Genomic DNA, 20,510 nt, shown 5'->3' on the forward strand with positions numbered 1-20,510 from the left:
CATTACTTTTAATTGTTTATTATTATTTATGTTTCTCATCAGCTGGAATGTAGCGGGGTGGGGCTCCACAGCTCGTCTGATACGGAGCGACTTTGGTACCATCGCGGAATTTTTGCGCCACACACAAGCTGATATTGTATGTTTACAGGAGGTAAAGGGCTCGTGGCAGAAGCTGAAAGATGAGCCATATGCAATGGGCGCTGGTGACGGTAGGCCCGTGTCCGTCGAGGGATGGGAATCGTTTTGGTCCTTCAGTGGTAGAGGCCAGCGTGGCTTTAATGGCGTTGCGACATTTGCTCGCAAGGGGCTTACGTGGTGGTGTGACTCACGACCTTTTATTGAGGCGGATGACAAGGAAGGCAACAGTAGCCCCGATGCAAGCGACAAAAAGACGAGCACTGTGGAGGAACTGCACGATGAGGGTCGTGTGCTGGTGACGGGCCACAGCGCCTTTGTATTGGTTAACACCTACGTTGTGAATGGACGCAACAGTCAGAGAATGGCATTCAAAATGAGGTTCCTTTCATGCCTAAAGAGCCTTCTTGCACGGTTGAAGAAGGAAAACGGGAAACCTGTTATCTTGGTTGGAGACCTCAATATAACTTTTCGGGCGGAAGATTCGCACTGGTCCCAACGTCGCCTTGGTTTTCCCTCCTTCATGCGACTCGTTCATCTTGCACGAAGCCTCAGCAATGACGAGTGGAAGCAGAGCTATCCATATATTGGGCAAGATACGGTGTGCCATCTAGAGGGATACATTGCGGAACAAACATTGCAATTTCTTGTTGACGAAAGTGACGATCCGCACCCAAACGACGGAAGGTGTGCTCGCGTTGATAATCTGTTCTCAGGCCTTACAAAGGAATGCAAGACTACGGTCACCATTGATGGCAACCACTTGCTACAAGAACTCGTACAGAAGGGTCGAGAGTTAAAGTATCATCAAAACAAGGGTAGTGGGGCGAGGGTAACGCTGTCGGAGTTGTGTGAGGCGGGTGTTACGAGTGTCTTTGCCAGTACACTCCTTCGAATGCAGCAGACTAACCACAATCGGGATATATTTGTTTTAGTGCAGTATTGTGGTTTGCCCTCGCACGATGAAGCAGGTGTGGAGTTCATGAAAGAGCTGCTGGTCGATTTGAACTTGCGTGACACAATGTTGGTGGGGCTTACTCCTGAGGCACTTAATGATGTTTGTCCGTGCCCGTACACGTGCTGGGATCAATCGAAAAATAAACGAGTGGTAAACGAGGGTAATCGCATAGACTACATTTTGATTGATGCGTCGCTAGCGCCAAAATTGGCTCCATGCCGCGATACGGAGAATAACGTTGTCCGCACATTATCTGAGGGCATTGGACACGCGGGTGAAGACAACGGTAAGAAGGTGGTCGTGGACGGTTGTGAGAACACATCGTCACCCTTTTTCAGTGAGTTTGACGGTGCATCCCATTTGCTTGGCGTACAACGTACAGCGGGGCACGGGGCGTACCCCGCAGCAGCTATGGACGGTACAGGTCTTCCACCCCTAAAGAAGGAGGCGAGGGACCTGCAGTTTCGTGGACTTCCATCCACCGGCTTATTTGTAACACCACCTCAATACAGCGACCATTGCGGCGTATGTGCGTACTTTCCGGATCTGTTGTTGGAACCCAGGCCCGCAAAGGTGAAGGAGATACACCCTTGTTTGTATCGACTTCCAGCATCTTTGGAATCGTTCTTCCAAAAGCGGCCAAGAAGTGAATAAGATGCGAGCGTAGTATCAGGTGGTGGGGACACTCCCACTTGTTGAAGTGTGTGTCGAAATTTAACATATGGAAGTAGGTGTGGCATCGACCTATCTAATACCCATTGGGGGGGGGGGGGCGTCTGTGAAAGTCACTGCATGTGCCCAGCAGGCACCTCCGAAGGTATCACCAGTGGTGTTTCCCTTTGCTCTGCACACTAATATTAATAATGGCTTCAATTTTTTTTTGCGTTTGTGGGTCTTTTTTGTAGGGGGAAAAGTTGCACTACATTTCACTAAATGTACACAGTGCGATTTTTGTGTTGACTCGGCTCCCAACGTCCAGAAGTTTCTTGTGATTGCAGCGCAGCACTCCCCTTCAGTTCCTGAGGCGGTTTCTCGGTTCTCTTTCGCTTCTTTCGTCGGCTCTCATCGTAAAAGTGGTTAGGATGAACCGCGCTATCATTGCAGAGAAGGCTTCTTTGGCCTCTGAGAGGGCGAAGGAGTTTATTTCCAGTGGTGGGAGTATTGTATCCCGCGCCCGCTCACTCGTCTCTGGCGATGCACAATTTTTTGCTGTGCAACCAAAACCGGAAGACCTTAGGCGTCACCTCAATTCCGACTGTATTCACGAAAAAAGTGTTGCCATGAAGCGCATTATTGCACAGATGTGCAAGGGCTACGACATGTCAACCTTCTTTGCGGATGTGGTGAAGAACATCCATTCCCCATCTGTAGAACTGAGAAAGCTGATTTACTTCTTCGTGACACATTACGCGGAGGAGAACCAAATGAGGCGCTTCTCTCCATTTCAGCCTTTCAAAAGGACTTGATGGACCATAGTATGCACGTGCGTTCGTTAGCGTTGCGCATGTTAAGCGCCATGCGGATACCGGCGATTCATACGCTTGTGATGGTTGCGGTGCAGAAATGTGCACTAGACACAGAGCCGCTGGTCCGAAAGACCGCAGCTATATCCCTTGCACAAGTTTACGCCGTCAACGGGTCCGAGGCGGATCTGGAGACGATATATTCTATCCTTCAGCAACTTCTAGCCGATAAAAATTCGGAAGTGGCTGCTGCAGCCGCACTTTCATTTGTGGAGATATGCCCCCATGAAGTAAGTTTCATCCACAAAGTCTACCGTAACCTGTGTCGTGTCATCGGTGACTGTGACGAGTGGGGGCAAGTGGTACTGATACACGTGTTGCTTCGCTACGCGCGAACACAGTTCTGTGACCCAAACGAACAGACTGGAAGACGCGAGCTGATAAGCGATTCATCAGACGAAGCTGAACAAAGTAAAAAAAATAAGGAGAATGACAAGGAAGAGGGTGTAAATGATGCAAATGATGGAGAAAGCTCTTCCGAAACGACCTCTTCCTCCTCCTCCTCCTCCTGGGACAGAAAAATGCTTGGCTTACGCCGAGGGGGGCCCAATGCAGCCATGCTTCTTGACTCTGATCACCGGCTGCTTCTTGACTCTGTGAAGCCGCTTTTGATGAGCCTCAACAGCGCTGTTGTTGTGGCCGCTACCGCTGTTATTTGCCACTGTGGCCCCAAGGCGGACATGGACGCTTGCACTCTCCCACTACTTCGTTTGCTGGTGGGGCCTGACGAGCGGCACTCGGTCGTCCTCAGCACCATTCACACTATTGTACTGACACACGCAGAGCCTTTCGTGCCATACATTAGGGAATTTTTCCTCATGCCACAAGATAAGAGGGAGATACGCATCCTCAAGCTGAGTATCATCTCTAAACTCGCTACGGCTAACAACTTCCCGGATCTCTTTCGTGAGTTTCGTCATTATACCCGCAGTTATCACGTGGAGCATGTGGTTGATGCTGTCAGGGGACTAGGCCTAATTGCTGTGCGACTTTCTTCGGTGTGTACGTCGCAGGTAATGAGGGTGGTGTTGCCTCTGTTATCCCACAAGAATGCAGAGGTTGTGTCTGAGTCTATCAAGGTGTTGCAATTGCTCGTAGTACAGGGCAACAGCAGTGGGCGGCAAACTGCACGACTCGTATACCGTCTGTTGCAAAGGGTAATAAAGGGCGAGGTTACCAGCGACTCCGCCAAGGCCGTTATATTGTGGTTGGTCGGTGAGAACATTCAACTTCACAATGTTATCGCCGCTGCGGCACCGGAATGCTTTCGTATACTCGTGAAATCCTTCAAGACAGAAGGCTCTGAGGTGAGGAAGCAGGTGCTCATGCTTGGGTGCAAGATATGGATGTTCCTTGATGGAAGTGGGGCGGTGGCCGAACGATTTAGGCAACTCTTTTTCTACCTCATTGAACTTGCAAATTTTGATGACGACTACGATGTGCGTGACTATGCACGACTTGTGGGTTGTGCTGTGGACCGACAGAGTGCAACATTCGAAGGACTAAAGCGCATGCTTCTTTTTCGCGAAAAAAAGCAACCGCAGTCGAGCGATCCGTATGCTGAGCATACCCACTATGAACTGGGCAGTCTGTCTCATTTCATTGGTAAGCCTTTCACTGGTTATCATCCCCTTCCGCCTTGGGCAACGGTGCCCTCCGATCCACTTTTACGGTTACCTCCTGGATGCGAGGTGCGCGATGACGGGGCGGATTCGGGTGATGACAGCATGAGCGACGATGAGGATGATGACGATAGCTCAATGATGTATAGTGACAGTAGCAGCGACAGTGGCACATGTAGGGGTAGTGGCAGTAGCGACGCCTCCACTTCGGTACACAGCAGTTATACCGGTGATGACGGCTACTCCTCAACTGACGGGTCCCAACAGAGGGGCGGGAACAGCACCAGCGATGAAATGGGCAGAGGTGATGACGAAGAGCAACGAACCCCAGCAAAGGAGGCAGTCATACGGCCATCGGATGCGTCGAGCAAGACGAACATAACAAATATCGCCGCAGAAGCATCTGACGCTCCCAGACGTCCTGTTGTCAAAGTTACCGTACGACGTCTTGGCGCTCCCAAGCCCGCACCCGATTCCAAAACAGTCCCCACTGAAACTGAAGGCGGAGTCACTGCGGCTGTGACGCTAGAGAAGGAGGGATCACGAAGCGGAGGCACTCCCGGTGTTTCCAGTACAACGGCAGGTAATAATGCGGTTCGAGAAGTTATTAATGACAAGACAACTGCCTCAGTGGAGGGGGGAAGTGACAGAGCACTGGACACACCCACAAGGGAGGGTAGTGGTCCCGCGGAGTGAAACGAGTAGGGACAACAGGAGCAAAAGAAAGGGGGAAAGGCAAGGACAAAATAATAAGGCAAAAGAAGCAGACCGCGAGAGAACAGTTCCGTTTTCGGCTCGGTGACGTCTCTTTTATAGCGACACGTTCCAGTGCTTCGGGTTCTCTTTTCCATCGTTCGTTGGTTACTTGTGGTGTTGTGTAGGCTGAGCAGTGCCGTTTCGAAAAGAGACGGTGCTGGTGGCAGTTACAATTATATATCCATATATAACAAAAGAGTACTGAAAGCAGCAATAAAGTGCTTATCGCAGATAAAATGATTGTCGACCTACAGTGGGTGGCGGACACGACGTTATAGTTGACGGTGCGTTCGGGGAGGCGGTAAAGGCAGGGAAAATAGTGCGGCAGAATAGCCTCATATTGTTGTGGCCCGCATGAATGCTGTCGGGCTTGGCTACCCTCTTCAACTAAATGATGAGATCGCGCCATTTTTTGTTCCTCTGTTTCTTTCCCCTGCATACACACGAATATATTCCCCTGTCGCTTCCCTCTCTTCACATTGTTTGATATGTTTAATTCACCTGCGTCACTTCCGTTGTGGCAGTGGATAGCTTACATTTGCGCAGTGTAAAGAGCCTCTAGGGACTAAACTCCTCGTTTTCCTCTCCCTCTGTCTTTCCATAGTAGCAGTAAACAATTTGAACGAAGTTTTAGTTCACAGAAGTGCTGTGTTGACTTAGTCCACGTAGCGAAAGAAATAATTGCGCTTCCACGTATATTTATTATATATATAAAGACCCCGGATTTATAAGGACGGAAACTGAAAAGAAACCAACCGACGAAGACCATAAAGGAAAAGAGGAACAAAAAAGTACAAGACCATCAACTGTGTTATAGGCGACACAGGGTAGGAATAGTTTCAACCTTGTCGGAGAAGACGGTGGTAGAGAAGGGGGGAGAAAGCAAAGAAGGGAAAATCCTGTCGAGAGAAGACAAGAGGTTCACAGGAAAGTGCAACACCCATATATACATATATATATACATATAAGTGGGAAGGCTGCATCGGCACTCACATATATATTAATCAAAAGCTAACATCAACGACAACAACACCGTAAAGTAGTCAAGGAGTCAGCAAAAGTAGAAACCCGTTAAATTTAAGTTGGCGTGTTTCTCCATTCTTTTTTTCCACTTCCCTTTTTGTAACCCTAGGTGGTGCGTTAACAGGAGTTTGAACCCCTGCACAGCTGCACCGCCCTTTGGTTGTACATACGTATTCTCCCTGATCAGTGTTTAAACGGATATATATATCAAATAGCGAAAAAGCTGAGGTGGGGTGTTGTTGTTGTTTTACGTTTCCTTGAAGAAATTTGGCGAAGAAAAAGAAACAGGTGTGAGTTGGACTACAATAGCGCAAAAGGTACCACTGAACAGTGGTGGAAAGCAGCAAGAGCGCGTGTTGTTGGCGTTATTTCTTTGTTATTACGGTTGCTGTTGTGGCAGACGCACATTTTTTGACATTACAACTGCTGCACGTCGATGCCCTTCGCTCCCCAGGGACCTGTGATGGACCTGTACAACTCTGATGAAGGGGATCTCCTCGCAATCAGGAGTGAAATGTGGATGTGCGCAGACAGTGAAAAGATGTTCAAGGTGGGCGCTGGCCGGGGGTCAAAGAACATTGTGAGCATTGAAAACGGGCATTTCTTTGTTTACTCCACTTGCGGAAAGCAGTCGCGGTTGATTAAGGACGTCCCCTTTCATTCAGTAAAGCGCACTGCGTCATTTGTACATGATCCAAAGGTGTCTGGTGCGTCCACTGTGTCTGGGATGCAAACGGCGGCTTCGTCCTCGTCATCTTCAGCACGATCACGAGATAGGCGTGCGGATGTCCAGGTGCCTCCTTACTACTATCTCGTACTGGAGTTCGTACGGGATAAAACGGTAGCCGAGTCGACAAACCTAGCAAAGCGTGAGCACGTTGTGTTATGCACGGATAACGTGCAGGATTTTCAGTACTGGCAGCAATTCGTTGGGAGGTATAAGTGTCAGTTGAATCGCACTCAGCGACCTGATGAGAGGGTAGTGGGAGGGCGACGAAGTGGGAAAGGGTGTGTGAAAAGCGCATCACATAAGGAGTGTGATGATAGTGGAAGTGATGAGACGAACCTGGACATCAGCACACTCACAATGAAACTAGATGAGTTGCAGGAGTGGAAACGAATAGCAGTAGACCTCGCGGATGCGGTGGCGTCGTCGGGGGCGTTCCCTAACTGTAGACGAGAATCGCTATCGAATACGGAACCAAATGTGGAGTTTAGTCTGAAATACGTAGAAAAACTGCTTGGTGAGCTGCGGAAAGGGGTGGATTGCCGGTTGAATACACTGAACGAGACACAGCCTCCGCTGCCGCTGGTTAAAGATCTTAAACAGCAACTGGAATTGTGGAACAGTCTGTACGACAGAACCTTCTCTGACGACCGCACTTCCGAAGCGAGGGGGCTTTTCACAAAAGAGCGGCAACAAGTGCGTGTGCAACGAATGGAAAACATTATTGCGAGGGAACGTACAGAGGGGTGCACAAAATTGTCCCCAGTTGTAAGCCGGAGGGAGCTCGTAACATCACCTGAGGAGTGGTTGCAACTTCCCTGCTTGTCTACCTTAAGTGACGCTGATAGTGCACAAAACTTAGTTGGAGGACAACGCGAGGGGGGAGTCTTAGACGGTAGCGCAATTACACTGTTAAGCAGTAGCACAGTCCATGCGGATGCACCTCAGGAAGTGTGGCAACGAGAGCGGAACTTGAGTAGTGCAAATGAAGGTGATATGTTAGCCGAATTGCGGGCGGCGCACCGCAACCTAGGACTGAGATCAGCTCCTCAACACGAGTTCCACCAGCTGGAACGCGAGAAGAAAAATGCAGAGCGGCTCGCCCGCGAAGGACTCCGTGCTTACACGGAGGCGACAATTGTACTTCTTCGGGCGTGTTATAGCGAGTACGTAACGGTGGTGGAATGTGTGCTATCTGCCATAAGCGGCGGCGTGGACACACGCGGCGAAAGAAGGCTTGTTACGGCGTATGCGCACCTGCAGACGGTTGCAGCACTGGATGAAGCCCGCCGTGCCGCCACGACGAAGCAGACTCTTCTAGAGAATCTTGTGAACGAACTCAAGGACCTTCAAAAGACGCGGGACGAAGAGATTAACGCATTACGCAAAACCTTTTTTCGAGCCAAAGACGGATGGGAGAGTGATCTCGCAGTATTGCAAACAAAGTTAAGGACACTGCAGAACACAATGACACAGACAACAGTCGTCGTGCCTTCCGACACGGTGTCATTCCCGCCTCTAGAAAGGGCTCTTTGCGGTGGTGAAAGCAGCCAAGAACTGGGGAAGGACAGTGGTGAAGACAAAGTCTCAAACACTAAAATCGAGAGCGTAGACAAAGCAAGTTATGATGAATGTGATGAAGCGGATAGCGACGAATCCATTAGGCGGTGGGCAACGCGGCTCACGTGCAGCCACGGTGAACAACGTGGCCACATTATAGCGTTCCGTTTAGAACGGTTCTTTCACTGGACACTCGAGAACGTCGTACCACTATGCTCCGGCGCAGACACAAACTGTTTGTTAGAACTCGTCATGCGTGCGTTAAGTAATCACATAACACTACTTCAAGCTGCAGGTGAGGTCTTCGGTACACAGGATGTCAAAGTTAGCGTGGACGACAACGGCGTCCGCGAGAGTAGAGACTTATGCAGTTCAATCCGAGACTTACACACGCAACACAGCACCCTGAAGCATCTAGTAGGCAAATATATTGCTCTCACGGAAAATGACGAAGACAGCCCCGTACTAAGATGCGACGAATTGGAAAAGCAATTACAGCTCCACCAGTTTAATACAGCCACATTAGATCATATAAACAGCCTATTAGGAACTGACAACATGACCATAAAAAGGCGAATACAGGATATGATTAAAAACGAAGAGCAGCTCCTCAGAATACAGGAAATCACAGGATCAAAAAGAGAAATATGCACAGTACAACACGTGCGACAAAAACACGAAGAACTTCGACAAATGAGCGAACTGATTAATCGATTAGATCAGTCACGAATGCACCAAGAAAAAGATCTAACAACACAAAATTACGGAGCCTTCACACAAATGAACACATCCGTCAAGAAAGCAGAGGAAATAATAGAAAATACAACGAAAAAATACAACGAGCTACAGCTACGAATAGACTTCGACAAAATAGAATTCAATGAACGCCTCCAAATAGTGCACAAATACTACAACGAACATCCACAGCATTACCATAACAACAAGATAAACAAACAAATCGAAGAACTAAATGAAATAATAGAAAAACAACAAAAACTCATTGGACATCAAGATAAAAAAGAGAAAAAAACGGAAAGAAACTTATCTACACGTGCCCAGTGCCTACAAGGTATTGAGTCAGCTCTGGCTGTGCTTGGTACAACGGAGGCAGAAATGCCACTGGCATCAGCAATTCAGCGTGCTGCCGAGGAAGCTAAGGTTAGGGAAGACACACTGAAGCAAGAGCTAGACGAGGCTATGGGACGGGAAACTGCTCTGGAGGAACAACTGCGCAATCTGTCGCAAGCAACTATCGCACTGCAAGGTACACTGTATGGTGGAGAAATACCTACGGGAAATGATGGATCTGCCTTGGATGTTGGTCATGCTGCTATGAGCGCACTGGAGCGTATGCGTGAGGACGCTGCTAAGGCATCGGGGGTCATGACTGCCGCTATGCAGGAAGGAGAAATGAGTGTACCCCTGTTAGCAAAATGCCACCATATGGCAGAGACCACGAATGCATTACGCGACAGTGAAAAGCATTACCGTGCGCTTGTAGGGGAGGACGTCAAGAAGGATAGCGGTTCCACTGGAACAGATGACTCATCTACACGTGCCCAGTGCCTACAAGGTATTGAGTCAGCTCTGGCTGTGCTTGGTACAACGGAGGCAGAAATGCCACTGGCATCAGCAATTCAGCGTGCTGCCGAGGAAGCTAAGGTTAGGGAAGACACACTGAAGCAAGAGCTAGACGAGGCTATGGGACGGGAAACTGCTCTGGAGGAACAACTGCGCAATCTGTCGCAAGCAACTATCGCACTGCAAGGTACACTGTATGGTGGAGAAATATCTACGGGAAATGATGGATCTGCCTTGGATGTTGGTCATGCTGCTATGAGCGCACTGGAGCGTATGCGTGAGGACGCTGCTAAGGCATCGGGGGTCATGACTGCCGCTATGCAGGAAGGAGAAATGAGTGTACCCCTGTTAGCAAAATGCCACCATATGGCAGAGACCACGAATGCATTACGCGACAGTGAAAAGCATTACCGTGCGCTTGTAGGGGAGGACGTCAAGAAGGATAGCGGTTCCACTGGAACAGATGACTCATCTACACGTGCCCAGTGCCTACAAGGTATTGAGTCAGCTCTGGCTGTGCTTGGTACAACGGAGGCAGAAATGCCACTGGCATCAGCAATTCAGCGTGCTGCCGAGGAAGCTAAGGTTAGGGAAGACACACTGAAGCAAGAGCTAGACGAGGCTATGGGACGGGAAACTGCTCTGGAGGAACAACTGCGCAATCTGTCGCAAGCAACTATCGCACTGCAAGGTACACTGTATGGTGGAGAAATATCTACGGGAAATGATGGATCTGCCTTGGATGTTGGTCATGCTGCTATGAGCGCACTGGAGCGTATGCGTGAGGACGCTGCTAAGGCATCGGGGGTCATGACTGCCGCTATGCAGGAAGGAGAAATGAGTGTACCCCTGTTAGCAAAATGCCACCATATGGCAGAGACCACGAATGCATTACGCGACAGTGAAAAGCATTACCGTGCGCTTGTAGGGGAGGACGTCAAGAAGGATAGCGGTTCCACTGGAACAGATGACTCATCTACACGTGCCCAGTGCCTACAAGGTATTGAGTCAGCTCTGGCTGTGCTTGGTACAACGGAGGCAGAAATGCCACTGGCATCAGCAATTCAGCGTGCTGCCGAGGAAGCTAAGGTTAGGGAAGACACACTGAAGCAAGAGCTAGACGAGGCTATGGGACGGGAAACTGCTCTGGAGGAACAACTGCGCAATCTGTCGCAAGCAACTATCGCACTGCAAGGTACACTGTATGGTGGAGAAATATCTACGGGAAATGATGGATCTGCCTTGGATGTTGGTCATGCTGCTATGAGCGCACTGGAGCGTATGCGTGAGGACGCTGCTAAGGCATCGGGGGTCATGACTGCCGCTATGCAGGAAGGAGAAATGAGTGTACCCCTGTTAGCAAAATGCCACCATATGGCAGAGACCACGAATGCATTACGCGACAGTGAAAAGCATTACCGTGCGCTTGTAGGGGAGGACGTCAAGAAGGATAGCGGTTCCACTGGAACAGATGACTCATCTACACGTGCCCAATGCCTACAAGGTATTGAGTCAGCTCTGGCTGTGCTTGGTACAACGGAGGCAGAAATGCCACTGGCATCAGCAATTCAGCGTGCTGCCGAGGAAGCTAAGGTTAGGGAAGACACACTGAAGCAAGAGCTAGACGAGGCTATGGGACGGGAAACTGCTCTGGAGGAACAACTGCGCAATCTGTCGCAAGCAACTATCGCACTGCAAGGTACACTGTATGGTGGAGAAATATCTACGGGAAATGATGGATCTGCCTTGGATGTTGGTCATGCTGCTATGAGCGCACTGGAGCGTATGCGTGAGGACGCTGCTAAGGCATCGGGGGTCATGACTGCCGCTATGCAGGAAGGAGAAATGAGTGTACCCCTGTTAGCAAAATGCCACCATATGGCAGAGACCACGAATGCATTACGCGACAGTGAAAAGCATTACCGTGCGCTTGTAGGGGAGGACGTCAAGAAGGATAGCGGTTCCACTGGAACAGATGACTCATCTACACGTGCCCAATGCCTACAAGGTATTGAGTCAGCTCTGGCTGTGCTTGGTACAACGGAGGCAGAAATGCCACTGGCATCAGCAATTCAGCGTGCTGCCGAGGAAGCTAAGGTTAGGGAAGACACACTGAAGCAAGAGCTAGACGAGGCTATGGGACGGGAAACTGCTCTGGAGGAACAACTGCGCAATCTGTCGCAAGCAACTATCGCACTGCAAGGTACACTGTATGGTGGAGAAATATCTACGGGAAATGATGGATCTGCCTTGGATGTTGGTCATGCTGCTATGAGCGCACTGGAGCGTATGCGTGAGGACGCTGCTAAGGCATCGGGGGTCATGACTGCCGCTATGCAGGAAGGAGAAATGAGTGTACCCCTGTTAGCAAAATGCCACCATATGGCAGAGACCACGAATGCATTACGCGACAGTGAAAAGCATTACCGTGCGCTTGTAGGGGAGGACGTCAAGAAGGATAGCGGTTCCACTGGAACAGATGACTCATCTACACGTGCCCAATGCCTACAAGGTATTGAGTCAGCTCTGGCTGTGCTTGGTACAACGGAGGCAGAAATGCCACTGGCATCAGCAATTCAGCGTGCTGCCGAGGAAGCTAAGGTTAGGGAAGACACACTGAAGCAAGAGCTAGACGAGGCTATGGGACGGGAAACTGCTCTGGAGGAACAACTGCGCAATCTGTCGCAAGCAACTATCGCACTGCAAGGCACAGTATGTGAAGATGGTGCGGATGTGAGTTGTTATATTTCTACTTTTGATCTTTGTAGTGTGGCATTTCTTTCTTTGGGTGTTATTGAAAGTGCTTTTGAGTGTTCAATATCTCGTGAAGTCTCCCTGAAGAAACAGGTGGAAGAGGCTCATAAAAGGGAAGTTGCGCTCAGGTCTCGATTGAAGTCTTTGGCGAGTGCGGCAACAGCTGTTCAGAGTACATTGGACGGAAATGCCTCTCCAGAAAGAGTTAGTCGCAAGGAGTGTTCTATTTGTTCTGGTGATGAAGTGGATGGTGACGATGCTTTTGTAGATCCTTTTGTTGCCGTTCAACGTGCTGCAGAGGAGTCAAAGGCTTGTAGGAATGCACTGGAAGAAAAACTGAAGGAGGGTGCTGCACGGATTGACGCTGTTGAGGGACGGCTCTTGCAACTTTCACGTTCCATTATTTGTCTGCACTCTAAGTTGTTTGATGCAGAAATAGGTGGCAATGGTGAGGAACGCGCCGTGGAGTTAAGTGAGTTGGCTCTTGTTGCTGCTGATGCCATTGAAAGCGCTTTTGAGTGTTCAATATCTCGTGAAGTTTCCCTGAAGAAAAAGGTGGAAGAGGCTCATAAAAGAGAAGTTGCCCTTAAAACGCGTTTGAAATGCTTGGTTGGTGCGGCAACAGCTGTTCAGTGTACGTTGGAAGGTGGGAATTATTCCTGCACCGCAGATGACCCTTTAAGTTTGTCGGGTTGTGATATGTCTGCCTCTACCAACCTGGACGATTCTGTACTGGGATCTGTCGCGGCAATTCAGCGTGCTGCCGAGGAAGCTAAGGTTAGGGAAGACACACTGAAGCAAGAGCTAGACGAGGCTATGGGACGGGAAACTGCTCTGGAGGAACAACTGCGCAATCTGTCGCAAGCAACTATCGCACTGCAAGGTACACTGTATGGTGGAGAAATACCTACGGGAAATGATGGATCTGCCTTGGATGTTGGTCATGCTGCTATGAGCGCACTGGAGCGTATGCGTGAGGACGCTGCTAAGGCATCGGGGGTCATGACTGCCGCTATGCAGGAAGGAGAAATGAGTGTACCCCTGTTAGCAAAATGCCACCATATGGCAGAGACCACGAATGCATTGAATGAGAACGACCGCGAGCTGCGGATGATGTCCAGAAACTTATCCTTTCAACTCTCTGTAGCTATGTTGTTTTTGGAAGAGGCTGAAGAACGACTAACCCATGTTGTTCGGTATGGATGGGTCCCGGCGAAAGTTGTTTCTACCGCACTCTGTGGTTGGTTAGTGTTGTGTTGTGCGGGAGATTTATTTCACTGCAGCTCTGGCGACACTATTTCTACCTTGGTTGATGTGCGGAAGGAGTTGGATGATCTTCGGAAGCTGTGTGGTTCTCAGAATGCCTTCGATCACGGGGAAGTTGCGAATGTGTCGCGGTCGGAATGCTTGCTCGCGATTAAGCGATCCGTCGCTTCTCTTTGCGCTGGTGGCGCCGCAGATCCGTCGTTACCTCTCCCAACTCAGTTGCAGAAGTGCGTGCAGTCAACCGTGGACGAAATGTATCGCCTTCGTGATGACGCGGATAGTGCGTTGAGTGAAAACGTCAGACTAAAACGGGATTTGCAGATGGTTGTCGGGGGCTGTGAAACCTCCCTCGAGTATTTGGGAAGTGCGTGTGGATCCTCTTTGTGTCCCGCACTCAGTCCGCGATCAGGTGTAGCAGCGGTGTCTAACCTCGTCGTAATGACGGCACGAATTGCAAGTGAGAAATTGTCGAGTCTGCGATCCGTGTGTGAGGAATGTAACTCTGTTATTGAGCGTGCCCGTAGGAGAGAAGAGCGGTCTCACTCGCGGGAGTCTTCGCCAGCGTCACATCGTGTAGAGGATGGCGCAGAGGCTTTACTTGTGGAGCGTTGCAAAGAGCTGGTGTCGGAGCTGCTCGTGTTGCGTACCGATCGACGGACTAGCACGGCTGCAATAGACCAGAGGCTTATGGAGAGTGAGTTGATGGTGACATCCGTACGAAATGCCATAGAGAGCCTACGAACTTCCCTTGATATCGATGTACCTATCGGCACACCTGCCCTGGATTTAGTAAGGACTTCTGGTAGTTGTGGAGAAGCAGTTGAAGGTGCTATCAGTGAGAAAAGGCAAGTTTCCGCCACCGGACCGAGTTTAGCGGAACTGGACACCTCTATCCGTACCCAGCTCGAACTCTGCGTGCTTGCAGTGATCAGACAATTACGTGAAAAGGACCGGGTAATTTCCGCTGCGGCAACTTTGTTGGGAGATGCGCTGCGTTCATGCTCCAGTGCCATTAAAGACGAAGTTACTACTGATTCGCTTTTAGCGGTTGCAAGCGGTACTGCTCACAGTCTGCACTCCCTATTCTCAGAGTTACAGAGTGTTCGTGCGTCGCTTAAACAATCGCAGCACCACACGGAAGAGCTGCGTACGCGGTTGGAGGGGGGAGAAACAACGCAGCTGGCAACTCTGGAGGCGCAGACGGAGTCAGTTGCCACAGCGGAACGGCTACTTAATGAGGCACTACAACGACAAGTTGCGGCATCAGCGCAAACAGCAAGACTACAGCGGACGCTCATGGACTTCGCAGGAAGCATAGCAGCTTCAACGCTTTATGCTGACGATGCAGGTGACCGCGTTGATAAAACGGGAGATGTGGGGGCGTCGGTTTCTGTAGTGGAAGAGAGATGGCTAGACGGTATTGTAAGGCACGTTGCTCAGCGCATGCAGGAGTCTGAAAGTCTTAAGGGAAAGCTGAAGTTGGTTACATCAGAATTGGAGAGTGTACGAATAAGGATGACCGCTACTGAGGTGGCTGCACGGGAAGCAGAATTGAATGCGCAGAGTGTGGAAGTCGGTAATCTCACGCGGATAGCTGAAGCAACGGCTCGTGTCGAGTTACTTCGCAACGCACTCAGTGAAAGAAGCGTGGAGTTGCAGAAGATGCACCAGCGTGTAGAGCGTCATGAGAAACAGGTGGAAACTCTGAAGGAGGAGATTTCAAACGATGCGCGTTCTTTTGACAACGAGCGCTGCAGCCTCCTGCGAGCGCAATCCACGTTGCTAGCAGAAAATACACTGAAACAGCAACAACTGGATGAACTTCGCCAAAAGCTATGGGAAGGTGAGAAAAGTCTCCACGAGTTCCTTCATAATTCTCGAGTGGTGTCGTTGGCCGATGCCACAAATAAAATACGGAGCCTCTCGGCCAACGCCGTGTGCGGGGTTTTAATGCTTGACGAAATGGAGCGACGCTCCGAGATACTTCAGAGCTATATACTGAGTTTCCCGACGCAGGAAAGTACCCTTCTAAGTGTTTGTGCTTGCATTGCTAGCACCCTTTCTGAGCGTGAGGTGCAACGACTGCCTGACAGCGTGCACCGACTTAACCAGCGGGTGCAGAAGTACAAGCATTTGCTAGGAAACCCCACCAAAGTGCCAGGACCTACGCGAGCAGTGGCCGTTTTAGCCTTGCAAAAGTTGGCTGAAACAGTGGAGCTAGCGGAATCCGTGAGCAGCACATCCTTTGTTTCTAATTTGATCGCAGCCGTTGCCGATTTTCGGACTAGGTATCTAATAGCGAACGAGCGGATAGCTAAACTGGAAAAGGAAGTGAATAGCGGCGGAACCTTAATGGAGATGTGTGACAGACGGGTATGGGAAATGGTCAAGTTGCTCCGACAGGCCAACAGTGTTGGAGGGTTACACAGTGGGTCGCAGGAAGGGCCGCGGGGAGAGTGCCAAACCGACGTTGTAGACTTTTCAGTTGCTCAACTTGACGCCCTTCAGAGCTTGGCTTTAGAGTGTGGAATTGCTGCTAAATATATCCATCGTCATACCGAAGCAAACAGGAAGGCATTGGAAACTCTGCGTCATGTATATGACGGCGAATCGATATTCGAAGCTTGTAGTCACGCCAATGAAATGATGATGAAGTACCGCGAGTCTGAGGAAGACTTGCGGGCTCAACTACTGGACGTACGTTCGCAGTTGGAAGCATGTCGACACAGCATTGAGGAAAGCTTTAGTGTGTTCGCCGAGACGAGTACGTTGAATGATGCTAAAAAGGTTGAGTTTCTCCAACAACAGTGTGCTGCCGCTGCGGCGGAATTAAGGCGTCTCAAAGATGAAGCGCGCGTAGCACAGGGCCTTCTTGCAAGCGCTGGGCACGATACCCATGACGGTGATATCTGCAGGAACCTCGCAGAGTTGTTGAAAGAAGAAGAAAAGCAGCGAGAGTGTGTGAACCTACTCCAGTCGGAGAAGAAATGCGCGCGAAAGCAGTTGCAAGAATTAGGGAACAAACTGAGAGCAACGGAAGAAATGAGGAACGCTGAACTAGAAGAGGTGCAAAACCGCAATGACACATTGCGCACACGCTTGGAGGAACAGTCGAGGCAAAACAATGAATGGTGTCAATTTGTTTCGACATGTGCCGGTGTTGTTGGGTGCCCTGTGGAGAACATGCAGTTTGAAGAGAGCAAAAACAAGATACTTCAAACTTTAAGGAATGTAGCCTCTTCGCAATCCGTATGCGCTGAGGCGGGAATACTCTGCACAACCGCGCAGGAGGAACAACTGCAGTGCCATCGCGAGGGGGCGAACGCGGCCGTTGCGCGTCTGGACATGCCAGGTAACGAAAGATACCGCTGCCAACTGCTAGAGTTTGTGGGAAGTGTCGAAGAAGTCCTTTCCGAGTTGTGTCCCGAGAAGTCTGAAAGCTTTCTAACAACCGAAGATGCTCCTTTGGAGCTCCGCGTACGCCAGGCGGCTGGACAACTGTGTTCGGCAAAAGATACTGTGCAGGCGAACATACAAAAACTGGAGGCTGAAATTGCTTCTGCCAAGAAGAAAAACAAAGCTCAAAAAAGAGAGATGGAAGATGCGAGGAAGGCCCTTCACAAGGAACTTGAGGTTGGCGGCCCGGCGGTTGCATCTTGTGCTCTTTCAACACTTACTGAAGGCATTCGAAAAAAACTCCGTGAGACGCTTGACGAAAATCGAAAACTGGGAACGGCCTTGGAGGAGCTACGCATCGATAATGCGCAACTGGAGAGGACTCTAAGGTGTGTGGAACAACAACTCTCTGAAACGCATACGCAACTACAGTGCATCACAGAGTCAAATGGTGAATGCAGAGGTCAAAATGCCACCCTGCAGGAGAGAGTTGACCCGCTTACTGAACCTACTGAAGAGGCTTCCAGGAAGTTCAGGAGCCCAACTCAGTCACCCGACATTGATGCTGATGCCGCCGGCCTTGCGCAAGTTCACGAAGTTTGCTTCGGTGGGGGGCCGAGCATACACCACCGCAGTGAGGAACCACGGGAGTTTGAGGATAATCTAAGGGGTAACTGCCGCAGTGATGCCGCTGCTGTGATGGACGTAGGTGTAGCGCCGAAGGAACAGCGTTCACTCCTGGAGAGGCTGCAGCAGGTGACCAAGGAACGCGACGTCTTGACATTGGAATCGGAAAAACTCGTTGAACGTGTGCAGAGTGTGCTTTATGAGCACTTGAACGTCCAGCAGGAATTACTTTCCTATTGTAGTAACGCAAATGAAAATGAGTTGGGGGAAAGCGACACAACCGTGGGGGATATTGTCCAGCTTTGCGTTGAGCGTCTGGAGCACTACCTCTCTGAAACAAAGACGCTGAGGGAAGAGGCTACCTCCGCAAAGCTAGAAAGCGCACGGATGGCAGAAGAGGTGGCTGCACTACGGGGTCGCATCAAACACCTCCAGGACGACAACCACGTAGCGGAACGGGACTCACTCAGGCAAAATGCAGAGTTCGAGAGTCTGTCACGTCAGCTGCAGGCGTTCTTTAACGATGCATTGCACATGGCAGTCAATGACCTGCGACTCCGCTTGCCACCTGTCACAGACACAAGCGCCATCGGGGCACTCTACGGTCTCCAGTCTCTTTTCGACTGCATGCTAAGTAAATGTCGTGATTCTATTGCTTTCGATGAAGAAAAGCTAAATTGCAGACTGAACGAACTGAAAGGAAAGCATGCGAAGGATTTAAAGAGTTTGCATCGCGTTTTTTGCGCCCACGTGACGACGTACACGGACGACCCAAATGACGAGGACTCTGCTCGTAGCGAAGGTGACGGCAGCAGTCCCGTCAATTTGCCCACCACCGACAGGCTCAGCGGAGGGCTCACACCAGAACATATTGTTGCTGCGGGAGACGCACTGCATCACGTGCACAGCAACGTTTGTCACATTGTATGGGCATGTATACGACATGCGGAGAGGGCGCCCCCTCCTTCATTACATACAATGGGCCTACCCGCGCTAACAGCACTTTTAGGGGAGGTTGTCGTTGCCTCACTAGAGCGGGCGGAGCTGCTGCAAGGGGCGATGGCGGCTGGGTCGAGGGCACTTGGAATTCTTCCAGTGGACCCTTCTTTAAACCAGCAGCACATGGAGGAATGGTTAGAATGTTTTACCTCAGAAATTCAGCGCATTCAGCGAAGCGGTGAAGGTTGTGAGCTCTTGCTTAATCATTTAGAGATTCTCCTACAGGACCACGGGATCAGCGTCGGAGAGTTAGTCAGCAACAGCCGCAGCCAAAGCACACTCAGTAATGTTGGTCGACTTTCACAAGACAACCAACTTGGCTCACCCCGTGGTCCCAGCAGCAGCGTGGCGGTGCAGGATGTCATGGAGTTTCGCTCTCGTGCACTGCTCGGTGCGTTGCGCGACCTTATTGCACAATTTGAGCACCGCTACAGCACACTGACGTCCGAGTGGCAGGCACTAACAGATCAAAACAACCGGCTCAAGACTTCACAGCAGGCAAATGAGGAGGAGTTTGCACGCGTCCAGGAGCAAATGCAAGAGCTGCGGCATGCTGTAAGAAAGAAGGTTGAAGACGACCGCAAAGTGGAGCAGAGCTTACGTGATCTAGACAATCATCTCGACATGCAAGCAAGGGAGCTTGCCATGAAGTATCGTGCAGACCAAGAGGCGATTTCCAGGCAGTTTGCAGAGTTGCGTGGGTCGATTCGCAGGGTGGTAATACCAACACAAGAGCAGTTGGGGACGCCGTCTCCGAAATACGATTTCGTGTACCCTAGGGAATAATTGTGTACACATATATGTGTGTTTCCAAGCTTGTTAGCTCGCTGAGTTTGGTTTTTTAAAAAAAAAAAAAGAGCTCGGTGTTTGACGATTGTGCAATTAGGTGGGAAATCTAGCAGAAGAAAGGAGGAAAGAACGGTGCAGAGGGGTCACGACGTGAGGAAAATTGAAGATCTTGTGACAGACACGGGTGTGGCCGCTTTTCTATGAAAAGGAAAAACATACACAATGTCGTCTTGTGGCCGATGGTATTGTTTACTATCCGACTTTTATTATATTTGGCCTTTTTCTAAATAATTTCTTTATCCTCTTACTTCGTTCCCCTCCTCATTTTCCAGACGTGAATTCCTCCAAACGGTCCTATAACATCACTTTATCCTTTATGCTTCTCTTTTGTTTTTTTGGTTCAGTTTCTTGTAGCCTCACTGGGTGAAAGCGGGTTGTGGTCAACGAGAAAAAGCAAGCAGATAAGGGTTACCTGCAAAAACTGTTGGATCCTCTTGGGGGATCGAAGTGAGTACGTCGCCCTTTAGCGCAAGCGGGGGCAAACTGGGAGGGTGAAGGAAAAAACACGGGTGCGCACAAACGGAGTTGTCTTGTTGTAGTTCAGTCGTGCTTCCGCAGATACGGTTGTAATTCCTAGGGGTTGCAAACCGAGAGAAAACGGGGACTACGCCGGCCAAGGCGTGGATATTAAAGAGCGGCAAACCATTGATCACATATCCATACCGGTTAGCTATCCCCTTCCTATACATACACGCAAACACACTCCGCTTGCATATATAGACATCATACGCTAA

General features: G+C 50.1%; 4 protein-coding genes across 4 annotated transcripts; 3 read left to right on the forward strand and 1 right to left on the reverse strand.

The window, feature by feature from the left end:
- Positions 1–28: 28 nt before the first annotated feature.
- TbgDal_XI11930 (DNA-(apurinic or apyrimidinic site) lyase,putative) lies at positions 29–1,747 on the forward strand (the record flags this gene model as incomplete). Its single annotated transcript, XM_011782036.1, has 1 exon — positions 29–1,747. The coding sequence occupies one exon, from the start codon at positions 29–31 to the stop codon at positions 1,745–1,747; it is 1,719 nt and encodes a 572-aa protein (XP_011780338.1).
- A 428-nt stretch (positions 1,748–2,175) lies between these two features.
- Positions 2,176–4,934, forward strand: TbgDal_XI11940 (adaptin AP-3 complex beta3 subunit, putative; the record flags this gene model as incomplete). Its single annotated transcript, XM_011782037.1, is given in 2 exon segments — positions 2,176–2,517; positions 2,517–4,934. Coding segments are annotated over 2 exon segments (2,760 nt in total).
- A 1,519-nt stretch (positions 4,935–6,453) lies between these two features.
- Positions 6,454–19,713, forward strand: TbgDal_XI11950 (hypothetical protein, conserved; the record flags this gene model as incomplete). The annotated part of the gene is made up of 1 exon (XM_011782038.1): positions 6,454–19,713. The coding sequence occupies one exon, from the start codon at positions 6,454–6,456 to the stop codon at positions 19,711–19,713; it is 13,260 nt and encodes a 4,419-aa protein (XP_011780340.1).
- Positions 19,714–20,156: 443 nt separating this feature from the next.
- Positions 20,157–20,465, reverse strand: TbgDal_XI11960 (hypothetical protein, unlikely; the record flags this gene model as incomplete). The annotated part of the gene is made up of 1 exon (XM_011782039.1): positions 20,157–20,465. One exon carries the CDS (start codon positions 20,463–20,465, stop codon positions 20,157–20,159), a length of 309 nt encoding a protein of 102 aa, XP_011780341.1.
- Between the last annotated feature and the right edge of the window lie 45 nt (positions 20,466–20,510).

The sequence above is a fragment of the Trypanosoma brucei genome, chromosome 11 (assembly GCF_000210295.1).
Source record: "Trypanosoma brucei gambiense DAL972 chromosome 11, complete sequence".
NCBI lineage: Eukaryota > Euglenozoa > Kinetoplastea > Trypanosomatida > Trypanosomatidae > Trypanosoma > Trypanosoma brucei.